The sequence below is a fragment of the Pogona vitticeps genome, chromosome 1, assembly GCF_051106095.1.
Source record: "Pogona vitticeps strain Pit_001003342236 chromosome 1, PviZW2.1, whole genome shotgun sequence".
Lineage (NCBI taxonomy): Eukaryota > Metazoa > Chordata > Lepidosauria > Squamata > Agamidae > Pogona > Pogona vitticeps.
This window is the reverse complement of record NC_135783.1, coordinates 241,136,126-241,148,843: the sequence shown is the minus strand read 5'-3', so window position 1 is coordinate 241,148,843 and position 12,718 is coordinate 241,136,126. Positions and strand designations below refer to the sequence as shown.

Below are 12,718 nucleotides of genomic sequence, written 5' to 3'. Positions count from 1 at the left end.
GGGGGATGTGCTTTACAGGCAGTTTCAACAAAGATGGAAGCCCTTTCCAGCATAAAGTGATCTTGCTTATAAACATTTTGGGTGAACTTTTTCTCTCCTACAAAACAGTGGTCCATCCTGCAGGCATCTCAGGGCCCAAGTAACTGTAGTAAGTCTGTACATTTAAATATGGATCTGACCAAGTGTCATAAAAAGAAAGGGGAGATGTGGCATTCAGTTCTTCTGCCACTTATCTCCCTGTAACCCACATCTCACTTATCAGAAACATTCTTCATGTGGGAAAAATGCTGTTCAAAAGGAGAAAATTCCAGGAAGAAAGTGATGGCCATTAGGAAGGTCACTGCATTTATATTCTCTCCTACTCAAGATGTCCAAGGTGAGATCATATTCTAGGCTGCCATGGGGTAGATGGGTTTGGGGTTATGGTTTCAGTTGAGGTGCATATGATTCCCCACAAACATTTGGGGAGATGAGTGTGCCATGGCAAGACGGCGCCAGTATGTTTATTTTTCACACAACAGTTAATTAGCCCTGTGAGGGAAAACACCCAAATAGGGCTAAAGGGTTCCAGTAGACTGAGCCAGCCTCACCTCCAGAACAGTGGCGCTCAGCCTCTGGTGAACAATCCCAGTATAAAAACTGGGCTATAGTTATGACAAGTGCTTAAATTAGCTCTAAGACAATGCTTTCAATCAGCTGCCTAAATAACCTTTCTTTAATATTTCAAGTTTTTAAAAAAATATTTCAAAAAATATTTTAAAGATGTTTTAATTAGTTTAAACCATCTACTGAACATCGCTTTGGGGGCCCTTACTGGTCAAAAGAGCAAAATACACCAATAATACAAAAGGAAAAAAATTCTACATCTACATGTATCTGTCTGAAAGCATACCTATACATATCATCAGAGCTCAGGAAAAGAAAGTGCTGCTTTACCTACCTACCCACAAAGAGATCCTTTCACAATAAGAAAGACATATTATCCCCAGCTGTGTTCTCAGCCCCTTTCAGCCAAAAAGCTTGCCTCATTTGCCCTCTGTGGAAACCCCATTGTTTCAGCTGCAATCATCAGGGTTTTGTGTCCCGCTTGCATAATGAGGAGGAGAAAGCTGACCTGCTCAAGGAAAAAACCCACTTACAAACCACACAAGATCCAGAGGTTTGTTTTAGCTACCCATCTACTACCTACAGCATTATCTGGATGGAAGACGTAAGAAGCGGGTGAATTGTCTACTATGATGATCCGTGTCAGGTCACGGCCTAGGCGGCTGAGGTCCTTGACGTAGTTCCCACGGTGGAAGACACAAGACTCACGGAAGAGGCGGGCTCGGAAAGCTCCCCATTTATCCAGCAGGTCAGCCACAGGATCTGCATACTGGGTGTTGGAAGGAAGAGACGGGAATGGCCGTCAGTTGGGCTGCACTCTCCAGGTGTACTATGAGTTGTGTCTGTTTGTGTGTGTGTAATTGCTGCACAATACATATTAAAAGATTTGCATTGTGTCTCTTTCTCCCCATGCATGATATTTGTTTTCAGTTTCACTTATCCAACAAGAAGGTGTACTTTCCCCCCCAGAATTCCTGGCTGTTACCTGTTGCTCAGGTGGAGACTGAGGTCCAAGTTCAAGGAGAAGAAAGGCCCCTTACCCAAGTGTAGGTAGTCTGGTGCTTAGATTTGTGCAGTTGGGGGAATGCTTATGTTATTTATATCTGTGGACTACAATACGCGGAATCCCCCACTCCACCCGGCCACTGGCTGTGGGACTCTGGAAGCCGGAGCTCAGATTGTAACTTTCACAAACTCTGCGTATCATTCATGTACCTGCAACAGCCCTGGCTTTTCCAAGTGCTTTGCTATGACTAAAACCCCAAAGGACAGCCTCTCCCTGAAGACTTTGCTCACCCCTACTCTGGGTGAGGCAGTTCACCCTTTCTGCTGCAGCTCCCAGCACAGATAGGCAGGCCTGGGGCTGTGAAGGATCCAGCTTTTATTAGAATGTCAAGATCCACCAGCCAGAGGCTAGTGAAAAACAGATATAATTAGAATTAAAGCACAGAGAGCCTCCCAACATATTGTGAGCAAGGCAACCTCTTCTTAGCACCAAGGCTGAGTAGGGCCCTGCAAGCCTTTTGTACAGGTCCATTTCTGGTCACTCCAAGAGTTCTTCATTACAACAATTTAGCTGGGGAAAGGTTGCTACTGTAAAACAACCGGGAGTCAGAAGTCCAGGAGATCTACCTGCATATCTCTCACAGGCTGGAAAAGTTACTTTTTAAGACTGCCTCTAATAGAATCCCCCAGCCAGTGTGGCCAATGTCATGTGCTTCTGCTGGGAAACAGGACTTTGAAGTCCACCCTTTTCTCCAATATGGCTTGTTTTGTTTCCCCCCCTAGTGTTACAGCTTTTCCAAATACTGTAGAATCTACTGTCCTGATCACCATTCTGTTTGTGTGTGTGAGAGAGAGTGTGTGTGTTGGGGTGGGTAGGTAGGAGCTCACCTTTGCCAGACTAGCAGTGAAGAGCACACACTCAAAGAGCTCACCCATCCGCCGCAGAAACTCATCCACATGGGGTCGCTTCAGGACATACACCTGGAGAGGGAAGGGAGAGCGTGGAGAGGCAGTCAGTTAGGGCACACACATCCCTGGGGAGTCCGCATCCTGCCTTCTTAGCCAGCTAACCACTTGACAGCATGGTATGAAACATATGCTGTTTGTCTCTTAAGCAGGAGTAAGCCAAGTACAGGGGAAACCCCTCTTTTAGGTAACAACAAAGAAATTGCTCAAGAAACATGAGATGCTATGCCAAGTCAGACTATTTGTTCATTTAACCCTGAGGTGGGGACTTTGTGGTGTGTGGTTACATTTCATCCTGCACTCAGCATCTCCCTTCAAAGCCCCCTGTCTCACCAGAACCAGAAGACATCCACTGTGCATGCATGCATGCATGCGTGCGTGCATGCGTGCGTGCGTGCGTGCGTGCGTGTGTGTGTGTGTGTGTGTGTGTGTATGAGAGAGAGAGAGAGAGAAATTGAGTGTCAATCTATGAGAAGAGTGTAAAAGTTGAAGGGTTTTTTTGCCTGGTGCGGCTGTCAATAAGGTAGTTCTCATAATCTGTCACCTGAGTCTTTTTAACTGGAGGTGCCAAGGACTGGACCAGCAACTTTCTGCATTCATCATTTCTTCTGCCACTGAGTATAACATCTTTCCGAGAAGACTGGACATTTGGACAGGATGGCGCGACTCAGATACAGGCCAGCCAAGTGCAATACAGATACACCTCTTATTAAGTGTGAAAGGATAAGGACCTATATAACATTTGACATCTCTCTCCTTATCACCACTGTAATGCTTTCCTAGATACCCCTTTCAGATCTTAATGAAAGAGCATTTAGTTTTTGACGTGGAGGCCCTATTGACTTTGTGAACGGTGAGCCTGGTTTTACTTGGGTCAGGTGCCACTGCCAGCAACCAAGACACACAGCCCACAGCTTGACTCGTTTCATGGGAAGAGAAAAAGGTGAGGTTTTAGTTCCAAGCAAAACCAGCCAATTGCCCAGCAAAGTGAGTGAAAAACAGGTAATCCACCACCTCTAATAGAATGAATTCAAATACTACAGCAACAAGAGCAAGTTAATATGACCAATATTTATGGATACAATTTCTTTCTGTGGCATGTTTGATTTAAAAAAATGCCTAAAATTAGGATGTCCATTTGTTTGTTTGTTTGTTTGTTTGTTTGTTTGTTTGTTTGTTTGTTTAAGGCAGAACAGAAGGACTGTGTGCTTGTGTGTCTGCAGAAGAAAGAGGATTATATAGGCACAATAACAAGGGGTGGCAGCTAATGACTGAAGGACCAGCCATGTTCCTGTATATCTTTGGAGCAGGACAAGGGGAAGGAACTTCAGCCCCATTACTTTCTGAAGAAACTCCCTCCCTAAAAAGGGGTTGGGAAAAGAATTCTTGATCTTAGAACTGCAGAGGTGGATCTCTAAGTCCAGCCTCTGTCAAGGACGCACAGTGGGGGAATCAAACTCCCAATTTCTGCCTCTGCAGCCAGATACTTAAACCACTGAGCTATCCAGCTTCCTGACCCACAGTTTTGAGGAGGGTTTCATGGGGCTGCACCTCCGTCACTGCTTCTTCTAAAGGATGAGCCTAGGCAGCTTCTACATGTCCCGTTTGAGAGAGTCTCACCCATTGTCCTGGGCAGAGGATGGCAGGCAAATTACACAGCTTATATTGGTGCACAAGCAAGCCTATGAACTGATACATTTTTGTGCAAGTGTGTTTATGTGTTCTAATGTGTCTAGGGGAATGAGCCTGTCAGGGTAACATACATCAGAAGAGCCTGAAATGTTAGTGTTGAAGCACATAGAGGAGAGTCAGTAGAAGCTTCTCTGTAATTTTGGTGTCTCTAGGTGACCGTCGGGAACTTTCCTGGTGGGGCCCTACTTGTGAGTGTATAACTAAGACATTTGAAACTCAAACTTCACCAAACTTGCAAGGATTGTAGAGGCAAGTCAGGGGAAGCTTCCCTGAAAATCTGGTCTCCCTAAATGCTCAGGGGGGCATTTCATAGGGTTTTAAATTTAAAAAATGAATTGATGCATTGATTCATCGAGTCATCAGAAAAAAAATCATACATTTGTCGACCTGATGAATCACGAATCAAAACAAATTACATTTTTTTCTGATTCATGCCCATCTCTAATCAGGAACACAGACAGAAGGATAGTCATTTGAATGGCACTCCAAAGCCTGGTTGTGACCACACCAAGTTCTCAATGTTCTGGCTGTTACAAAATTCAGAAGCTCTCTGAAGCCAAAGTTAAAAAAAACAGGTGTGAAAATGAAGCTAAATAAATTTTAGTGCCAACCTTTTATGTTGGGGACCGACAGTGAGTGAGCTACTGAGAAGGACAGAGAAAATTAAAAACAAGCCAGGTAACAGAGTTTTCAGGAGGAGATGGTAAGGGATTGTTCAGGATTAGTGGTCCCAAAGTTTGGGCAGAGAGATCGGGGTGGTATTTGTTTTAGAGGCCCTGGCTGACCTTAGGAATACAATCCTGGGGTCTTATGCATGCTGGTCCCCCAAAAAGCTGCTTCAAGACTTGAGTTTGTCATATACTATCCTGGGTCCATTGGCTGACTCACAGGCGAGACATCCTTCACACAGAGAAACTGAGGTTTCTTTTCTCCCCCGTCTCGACACATGGTACTCAGTGTTTAATGTGAGATGTTGCCACCCCTGAGATGAAAAAGTGTGGTCAGGCCATCCTAGAATCACTCTGGCTCTCAAAGCCTGGTTCACAGAAGTCACATATTCACTCCGGCCGATGCAGCTGGCCGCCTCCAAGGCCAAGTAATCGAGAACAGGCTGACTGCAGTACCTACAGCCTATCCTGGATTACTTGAACCTGGTCACAGCCTTCAGAAGGAGGGGTGCCGAGCACAACTGAGACAGAAGAACAGGAGCAGGGAAAAGTTCACTCCCAGCTTCCATTACAACCAGCCAACCCACCCATCCCCAGCTGAGTTTGATGGAGTTTTTTTTTTCCACCTCTTGAATGTTGCATCACACAATTACTCCACAATCTCCTTTTGCAATTCAAGCTCTATTCTGGACCGCTCGTTCCACCTGAAGATGGCACTGTCCCCTCCCTCCAGTCCTTCTTTGCCCATTAATGCATGACCCCATAATCTCCATACCTGGTGCATCACTCCATCAATCTCCACTGGGATGATGAAATCTGCATTGTTCACTGGCTGGGGAAAGATGCAAGACAATTGGCATGTTAGATCTCAGCTGGGTTCCTCTATGACCACAACTATTCTCACCAATTCTTACCTCAATAGGTTTCTTTGGCAACGGCTTCTTCAGACTTATTGAAGCAGGCAGAGCTTGGAGAGGTTATTTTTGGACTCCAACTCCCAGAATCCTACAGCCAACCTTCTGGGAGTTGCAAGTCCACAAGTAGTCTACTCAACCTCTGGAACAAGGCCCATGTCAAACCTCTGCTCTGCCCACAATATGTAAGCCATAGTCTCCACTTCCCGCCTCACCCCACTCCTGTCCTTCTGCAGCAGGAATCAAAGTGGGATCCTTCTTTAATAAGTTGTAAATTAAGCCTTTAAAGGGATCAATGAGAAATCCCAGCCACTATCCACTATCTGGATAGTTATATCTGAGCAGACTTTGACTGGATCTCTTGGATTTGTGAAGGAGATGTTGAACACATCTCAGCAAGAAAAAAGGTGAAGACACAAACAGAAACACACACACACACACACACACACACACACACACACACACACACACACACACACACACACCATTTTGTAGCACAGAAATCTCAGTGCCATGACCAGGAAAATAAATTTGTACAACCCGGTTACATTGATTTTTTTTAAAAGGCAGTTAGTTATATAGATATGTCCTTAGAATGTTACTCCATTCAGGTTGATAAGAACTCTAAATTCTATAGGGTTTCAGCTCCAGCTGAAGTCAGGAGGAAGGGAATAGTAGATTATATAGGGGTATGTTGGAGCTACAATTCTGGATTGCATTTTGAAGTCTGGGAATAGTATGGAAATAAAGGAGGTCAGAATATAAGAACCACCAGGTTGACAGATTGTTTCTGAAAAATTAATCTCGGATTAGAAAAAAAAGGCCAATTAGAAGCTGACACACTGACCAAGAGAAGCCTGCAGGAAGTTTACAAGCAGGACAGAAGACAAGAGCATTCTCTTGCTTGTGTTCTCTGGAACATCCTGCCTGCGACACTGGAAGTAACATATAGCTATTGTGACAAAACCCTCTGCAGAGGGTGCAGCCGAGACACGAGGCACTCTGATACTGCTGTTGTTCCTTGCATTCCCTGTACTTCTGCACCACCTGATCCGCAGGATTCCCTGGGAAAGGAGAGGGAGACAACTGGCCTCTCTCACAACTCTCAGATTTCAGCATCAATCCTGTAACTCGCACTCCGTGGTGCAAGACTCCATTAGACAGTCTTTCCCAACCTTGTGCCTTCCAGGTGTTTGCAACTACAACTCCCATGAAGCCCAACCTAGCAGATCCAAATGGTAAGGCATGATGGGACTTTCAAGACACACAGGAGGTACAAGGCTGAGAAAGGATGCAGCAAGTAGAGATAAGAAGAGTTACTGTCCTCCTCCAGGTCTTTGGGAGGAAGACGGGGTAACAGTCTGAAAAAAAAAGCCACCAACAAGTAATGTAAGAGTTACAGCCTGGGTGGGCACCTCTGGCAGTGCCAGGAGCCAGTTCAGGCCTCTCCCTCGCCCTTGTAGATTTCTGTTGGTTTTTTTTTTTAATCCGAAAAAGGAAGTAAACTGGGAAGGGAAAGCAAACCACCACATCCTTATTTTTAGAGGAAGCTCTAAAACAAACCAGAGGAGGTGCCAGATCTGTGTTTCTCCTTTTAGACAAGAGATATATATGAATAACTGATGTGGTGGGCAGAGTGTTAGCACCAGGGTTCATATCTCCACTTGGCTATGAAAACTCACTGGGAATGGTGGTGGCAATGGTAAACCACTCCTTGAACATCTCTATGAACCTTGAATGAGTGACTGGATGGCATGCAACAAACCTACATCTGTGTTTATATACATATACAAGCATATACACCCGCGTATGAATGCACACACCAGAGATACGTATATACTGCAGCAAGGGAGGGGGTGTGATGTCGTCTAGAGGTGGGTCTTGGAGCGAGAAAAACAGGAGTGTGTCGTCTGTGGGTCACATGCTGCCTTTTCTGGTGATACAGTTTTTCAGGGAAAACATGTTTTTGAAAGTAACATAGCAACAGCGGAGAACAAAAATGCCCCCAGTGGCTGCTACCACTGATGTATCTGCTGTTTATTCTATGGATTTTCACTCTCCTTTTAAACAGTGCTGCCCTTTGCAACAGTTCTGTTGACAGAAAAGCCTGAGCATGAGGAAAATTTGTAGAAAGGAGCACGACGGGGCTTCTGCTGTCCTCCCTACTGTTTCTCAGCTGGACTTTCCCCTTGATTCTCTCCTAGCTGCCCTTCTTAATCAATCGGCAACAATTCATTGCAGTTCACACAAACCTAGCCTTGACATAAACAGCCCTTTCAGGATGGGAAGGTTGGAGAATGAGGTGGAGCAGTAAATGGTTCTCTCTTCAAAGGCAGACCCTTCAAAGTGAAGGACCAAACAGGACCCAAGTATGGCTGGGCTATTTTGGACCCTGGGGACGGGGGGGGGGGGGACACAAAATCTCATAAGCACCTTGCCTGGGAGTAACAAAATGCAATTAAACAAAAATAAATAAATAATGATTTGCTGCTCTCTAATATAATTCTCTTTTTTGCAACAACCAGGATCATCTGCTGGAGACAATCACTTCATTCTGCTCAGTGATACCCCCACCTCTGGTCACGGCCCTAATTTGATAGGATGCTGGGGGAGGGGATACTGAGGAGCTCCCCCCCACCTCTTAGGAATCTGGGAAAAGGTGGGTGGAAAGCAATTTAGGCATCCTTGTTGAGTGCAAGAAAGGGGAACATGCAGCCCTTCAGATGAATGTTAGATCTCCCTTCCCAGCAGCTCCAGCCAACATGGCCAGTGGTAGGGGATGATGGACATTAGAGTCCAACAACCTCTGAAGGGATCCAGGCTGAGGAAACGTGGTGCAGTGGAAATGCAGGAGACACACCCTCTTAGAAATAGGGAAGTACATAAAGATGGAACAAGTGAGCAGTGTCAGAAAAGGGCCCGCCCCGCCTGCCTCCAGCATGCATTCATGGACGTGAAAAGACATTTAGGGATGGACTGACCTTGAAGGAGCTGTGCACCAACGTCTCATCCAAATCGATGACCACACAAATTTTGCTGGCATCTTGTGGCTTGATTTCTGGTAGCAGGTACCTGACAGTCGCCTGTAGAGAGGCACATATGCATTCAGGAAGGGGGGAGGATGCTTTGTGAGGGATAACAGGGTGAGAGATGATGGGAACCCGAAGTGAAGAACCCAGCCTTTTAACAATTGTGCAGGGTGATCTGCGAGTCCAGTCTACATCAAGGCACTTGAGACCACCAGTTTCCCCCGCGTATCCTCTAGAAAAATGGAGGTTCTCTCCTCGCAGTCCCTGCTGATGCCAGTTTTCCAAACCAGTGCTTGGGACCTGGGGGGTGGGGGGAGCACTCTAGCTGTTCACCAGGATTTCAGTCTAGGGAGCAGGAGTTAGACAGGAAGAGGCCACCGAGGCAGAAGGATTGGCAGCTGAAGTATCTTTTTCATTCTAAGCTCATTTCATACCCTGTGACCTTGCAGGCACAAAATCTGTGTTGTTGTTTTTTGGATATGGGCTGACAGGAAGTGCCTGGGTTGAGGTGGATCACACTCTAATACAAGGGAGAGCCAGCTCTAAACACAAGCCAGGGCAACTGCAGTTAAACAAGTGGGCACCAGAGGGCGCCAGGAACAAGGATCAGGAGGAAGTTCTTAAATCTACTCAACTTTCACTGTCGGCTTAGAAGGAACTCATAATTCAGCCGCCTTAGGTGGTGGTGATGATTAAAGGCTCCAGTGAAGCCGCTGACTTGGCTGGCAACCTAATCTAAGCAAGAACCTTATGTATTTGCTACGCCCTCTGCAGTCCCTTAGGCTTCGCAAGAGGATTAAAAAATGACACTACTATACAGTATTGATAACTAGAGCGAGTGGCATACTCCAGCTCTCCAGCATCTATGGGCATCAGACAATAAATCCTGGGATATCATAGAAGGACCAAAAGATAACCCTGGCAAGCTGGTTTGGGGGAAGTGGAATGGTTAAAAATGTTAAATAGAGCTCAGAAAAACTACTAGTTTGGGCTTCAAATACCAGAAGAGCTGGGCCCACCTGTCTTATCTCTCAGTGTTGTCTTAAAAAAGGCAGATCTCTAGTATTTGGGTTGCCAGGTAGACCCAAATGCATGCCCAGAACTTTAAGTGCCTTCCCTATAAGTACGGGGGGCTGGGTGGGTTTACTAACGTGTCACAGAAGGCTAACTAGTACATATTAAATGATCCAAAAGTGCATTCCTCAAAGGCTGTCCGGCTCTTGTGAGATGGACATGGCTCTGGACCATAGGACAAGGGCCTGTTAAGACTGGAGAGCACTCTCCCAGTTCCAGCCTGATAGGTAACAGTTTGGGCACTGAGACTATTAGCACGAGGCTAGCAATTATGCTTGAAATATAACCGATGAGGAGAAAGGTAACAGAATAAAAGGAAAACAGAAAGATGGTGTATAGGGAGGGATGTTCCTTTTAGGGAATCTGAACACTTCTTTAGTTAACCAGATCTACTGCTCTAAGCAGAGACTGCCATGCTGGCTATGGGATTCTGGGAACTGTACTCCAAAAAAAGAGTAAACTCCCCCTTTAGGGTGCCCCCAAAAGATGGGGCCTGGGCTGCCCACAAAACCCTCACAGAAAGGATGCTGACCCTCCATTGTTTCAATGGGTGTGAAGAAACCAGGCTACCTGACTGAGAGCTGGGCCTACCTTGGTCACCGAGCCATTTTCTTCCACCAGTAGTGGGGCGTTGTTGTTGACAGGGATAGGCTCTGAGTTGTCATGGCAAAGGCAGCAAAAGAGGGACTGGAAGATGCTGCGGTTCCTGGGCTTCTTGGAAGGTGATTGGTTTTGAGCACCTGGAAGAGAGAGACACAACCCACGTCATCATGGAATCGGAGGGCTCTCCTGTCCAGTCCTCTTCCCTCCCTCATCCTGTTCCAGCTGCAGAGAAGGGTTCTTCACCATCCTGCCCACAGTACACGTTTCAGCCATGCGTACGTAGCCTGGCTTTGGACAGGGACTTCCTTTCATTCTCCCTCATGCAAACTTTGGACGGGCCCCCTTTTCCAAAGTGTGGAGACCCCCCCTTCCCAAACAGTATGGGAAAAGACTGCAACAAGCTGCCTCAGCATCTTAAAGGTTTCCCACCTTCTCTGTGCTTGGATGGAGAGGGTTGCATTTGCCACGGACTTATATGGGCTGTGGTTCTGTGCCATAGATGGATATAGAAAGACGCTTGCCTGATGAAGAGGAGAGAAAGGGAGGCCATCGCAGTGCAGAACAGGATTTGCAGAGGATGATCATGGGTTGTACATCCTTGTTCTACGCTTTTTGCCTAACATTATGGAGCTACCTCTAGGTTTGTTTCAGTGTGTAGCTCTAATTATTGATTTTTGCTATCGTGCTTTTTCTTTAACGTGGTGCATGTATAGTCACAATGGACTATGAATAAAAATTTGGAGTACGTGTGTATTTTTAAAGAATAAGTTTGCTACTGCAAGGGAGAAAACACAAAACACAGGAGTATTAACTGCTGGAGTTTTTCCAGCCATATATTTTGCCTTTAGCAGGTTTGACTGGGAGGGACCTTTCTGGACTTAGATGACCTCAATCCATCCAGCACTAACCCATCATTTCTTCCTTCCCTCTAAGTTCAAAGAGGGTCCTGCCTCTCTGCTCTGTCCCCCCCCCCCCCCGGAAGTCTTTTGAAGTATTGCTAAAAGCAGTCATGTTTATCAGTTTGATGTTTGATCTGTTCAATTGCAAGTAATGAAGCCTTTTATTCTTTCTATTACTAATGTCTCAGAGTGAGTTATTGAGACTGTGAATGTCAGATAATGAGAAAAGGGCTGAACTGCTCTGGGGAGCTGGTATCTATTCTGCTCTGTGAATCCCTGCACTGCTGCCACACAGCTAGAGGAATTTAACCAAAAATTCAAAACTCTGCATCATTAACCACAGGTCCCAGGTGGACAACCAAATGAATCCATCAGTTCCAGACAGTGGATCAGACACACTGGGTTTCCCATGAAAAGGACAGATACATCTCTCTGGGGGAAGATTGGAAAGTGCCAGGCAAAGCGGGCACGTTAGGAGCCGGGACTAAGAGGAGGAAGAAAGTGCAACGCTTGGTAGAAGAGAGATCAAATGGGATAAGTGGATCCAGTGGGGTGGAGTGGAGGCACAAAGTGGACAAGGGAGGCCCCGTTGGGTGTGGCATAAGGGACAGCGGGAGACCAGGCTAAAAGCGGGTGACGCTAGCTTGGAAAAAGGACTTCCAGACTCAAGCAGTAGTTTTAATTCCAGTTTCCTAGCCTTCAGAGCAGGGCCCCCTTTTTCTTCCACATTTCATAGAAAGCCCTCACTTTTCTTACTATACCCCACACAAGCATCCTTTCCTAGTTCTCCACGAATGGGAAAAATATGCCCCCATTCCTCCTCTGTCATGCATGTGGCTCCTGGCACCAGGAGAAGTTTAAGGTGTTGTTGTTTTTTGTCTTTTTTTAAAAAAAAAAATCATGTGCCATCTCTGAGGCTCTGGATTAAATTCACTCCCTCATCTAATCCTTTTGCTGTGAGTGGTTCCTGCTCCCTAATCCGGCCCCAGATAATGAGATTCTCGCTCCTTTAAGATGCCCTGGATCACAGACACCAGGCTGCTAGAAAAGGAGGGGCTGTGAGTGAGCGGCTAGGGGAAATCTACAGTACCAGCAAGGAAAGGTGGATTTTGTGTGTGTGTGTGTGTGATGGTTCCCATATTTACTGACCAGTCGGCCCACCTGAGTTCAGTGAGACTTAATCCTGGCAGGTGTATACAGCAGTAGAGGGGGGCAATTTTGTTGTGTTGGAAAGCTGTAGGTGTACACATATGTCCCACAGA

The 12,718-nt window shown here is 46.1% G+C and overlaps 1 protein-coding gene across 1 annotated transcript in view; it reads right to left on the bottom strand.

The window, feature by feature from the left end:
* CTDSP1 (CTD small phosphatase 1) overlaps positions 1–12,718 on the bottom strand; it is a 38,464-nt gene that overhangs the window by 5,576 nt on the left and 20,170 nt on the right. The window contains exons 3-7 of the mRNA XM_020792082.3: positions 10,546–10,694; positions 8,833–8,934; positions 5,713–5,769; positions 2,500–2,592; positions 1,190–1,375 (exon numbers count right to left, since the gene is read on the bottom strand). Coding sequence (XP_020647741.1) covers positions 1,190–1,375; positions 2,500–2,592; positions 5,713–5,769; positions 8,833–8,934; positions 10,546–10,694 — 587 coding nt within the window. The remainder of the gene's footprint in view (positions 1–1,189; positions 1,376–2,499; positions 2,593–5,712; positions 5,770–8,832; positions 8,935–10,545; positions 10,695–12,718) is intronic.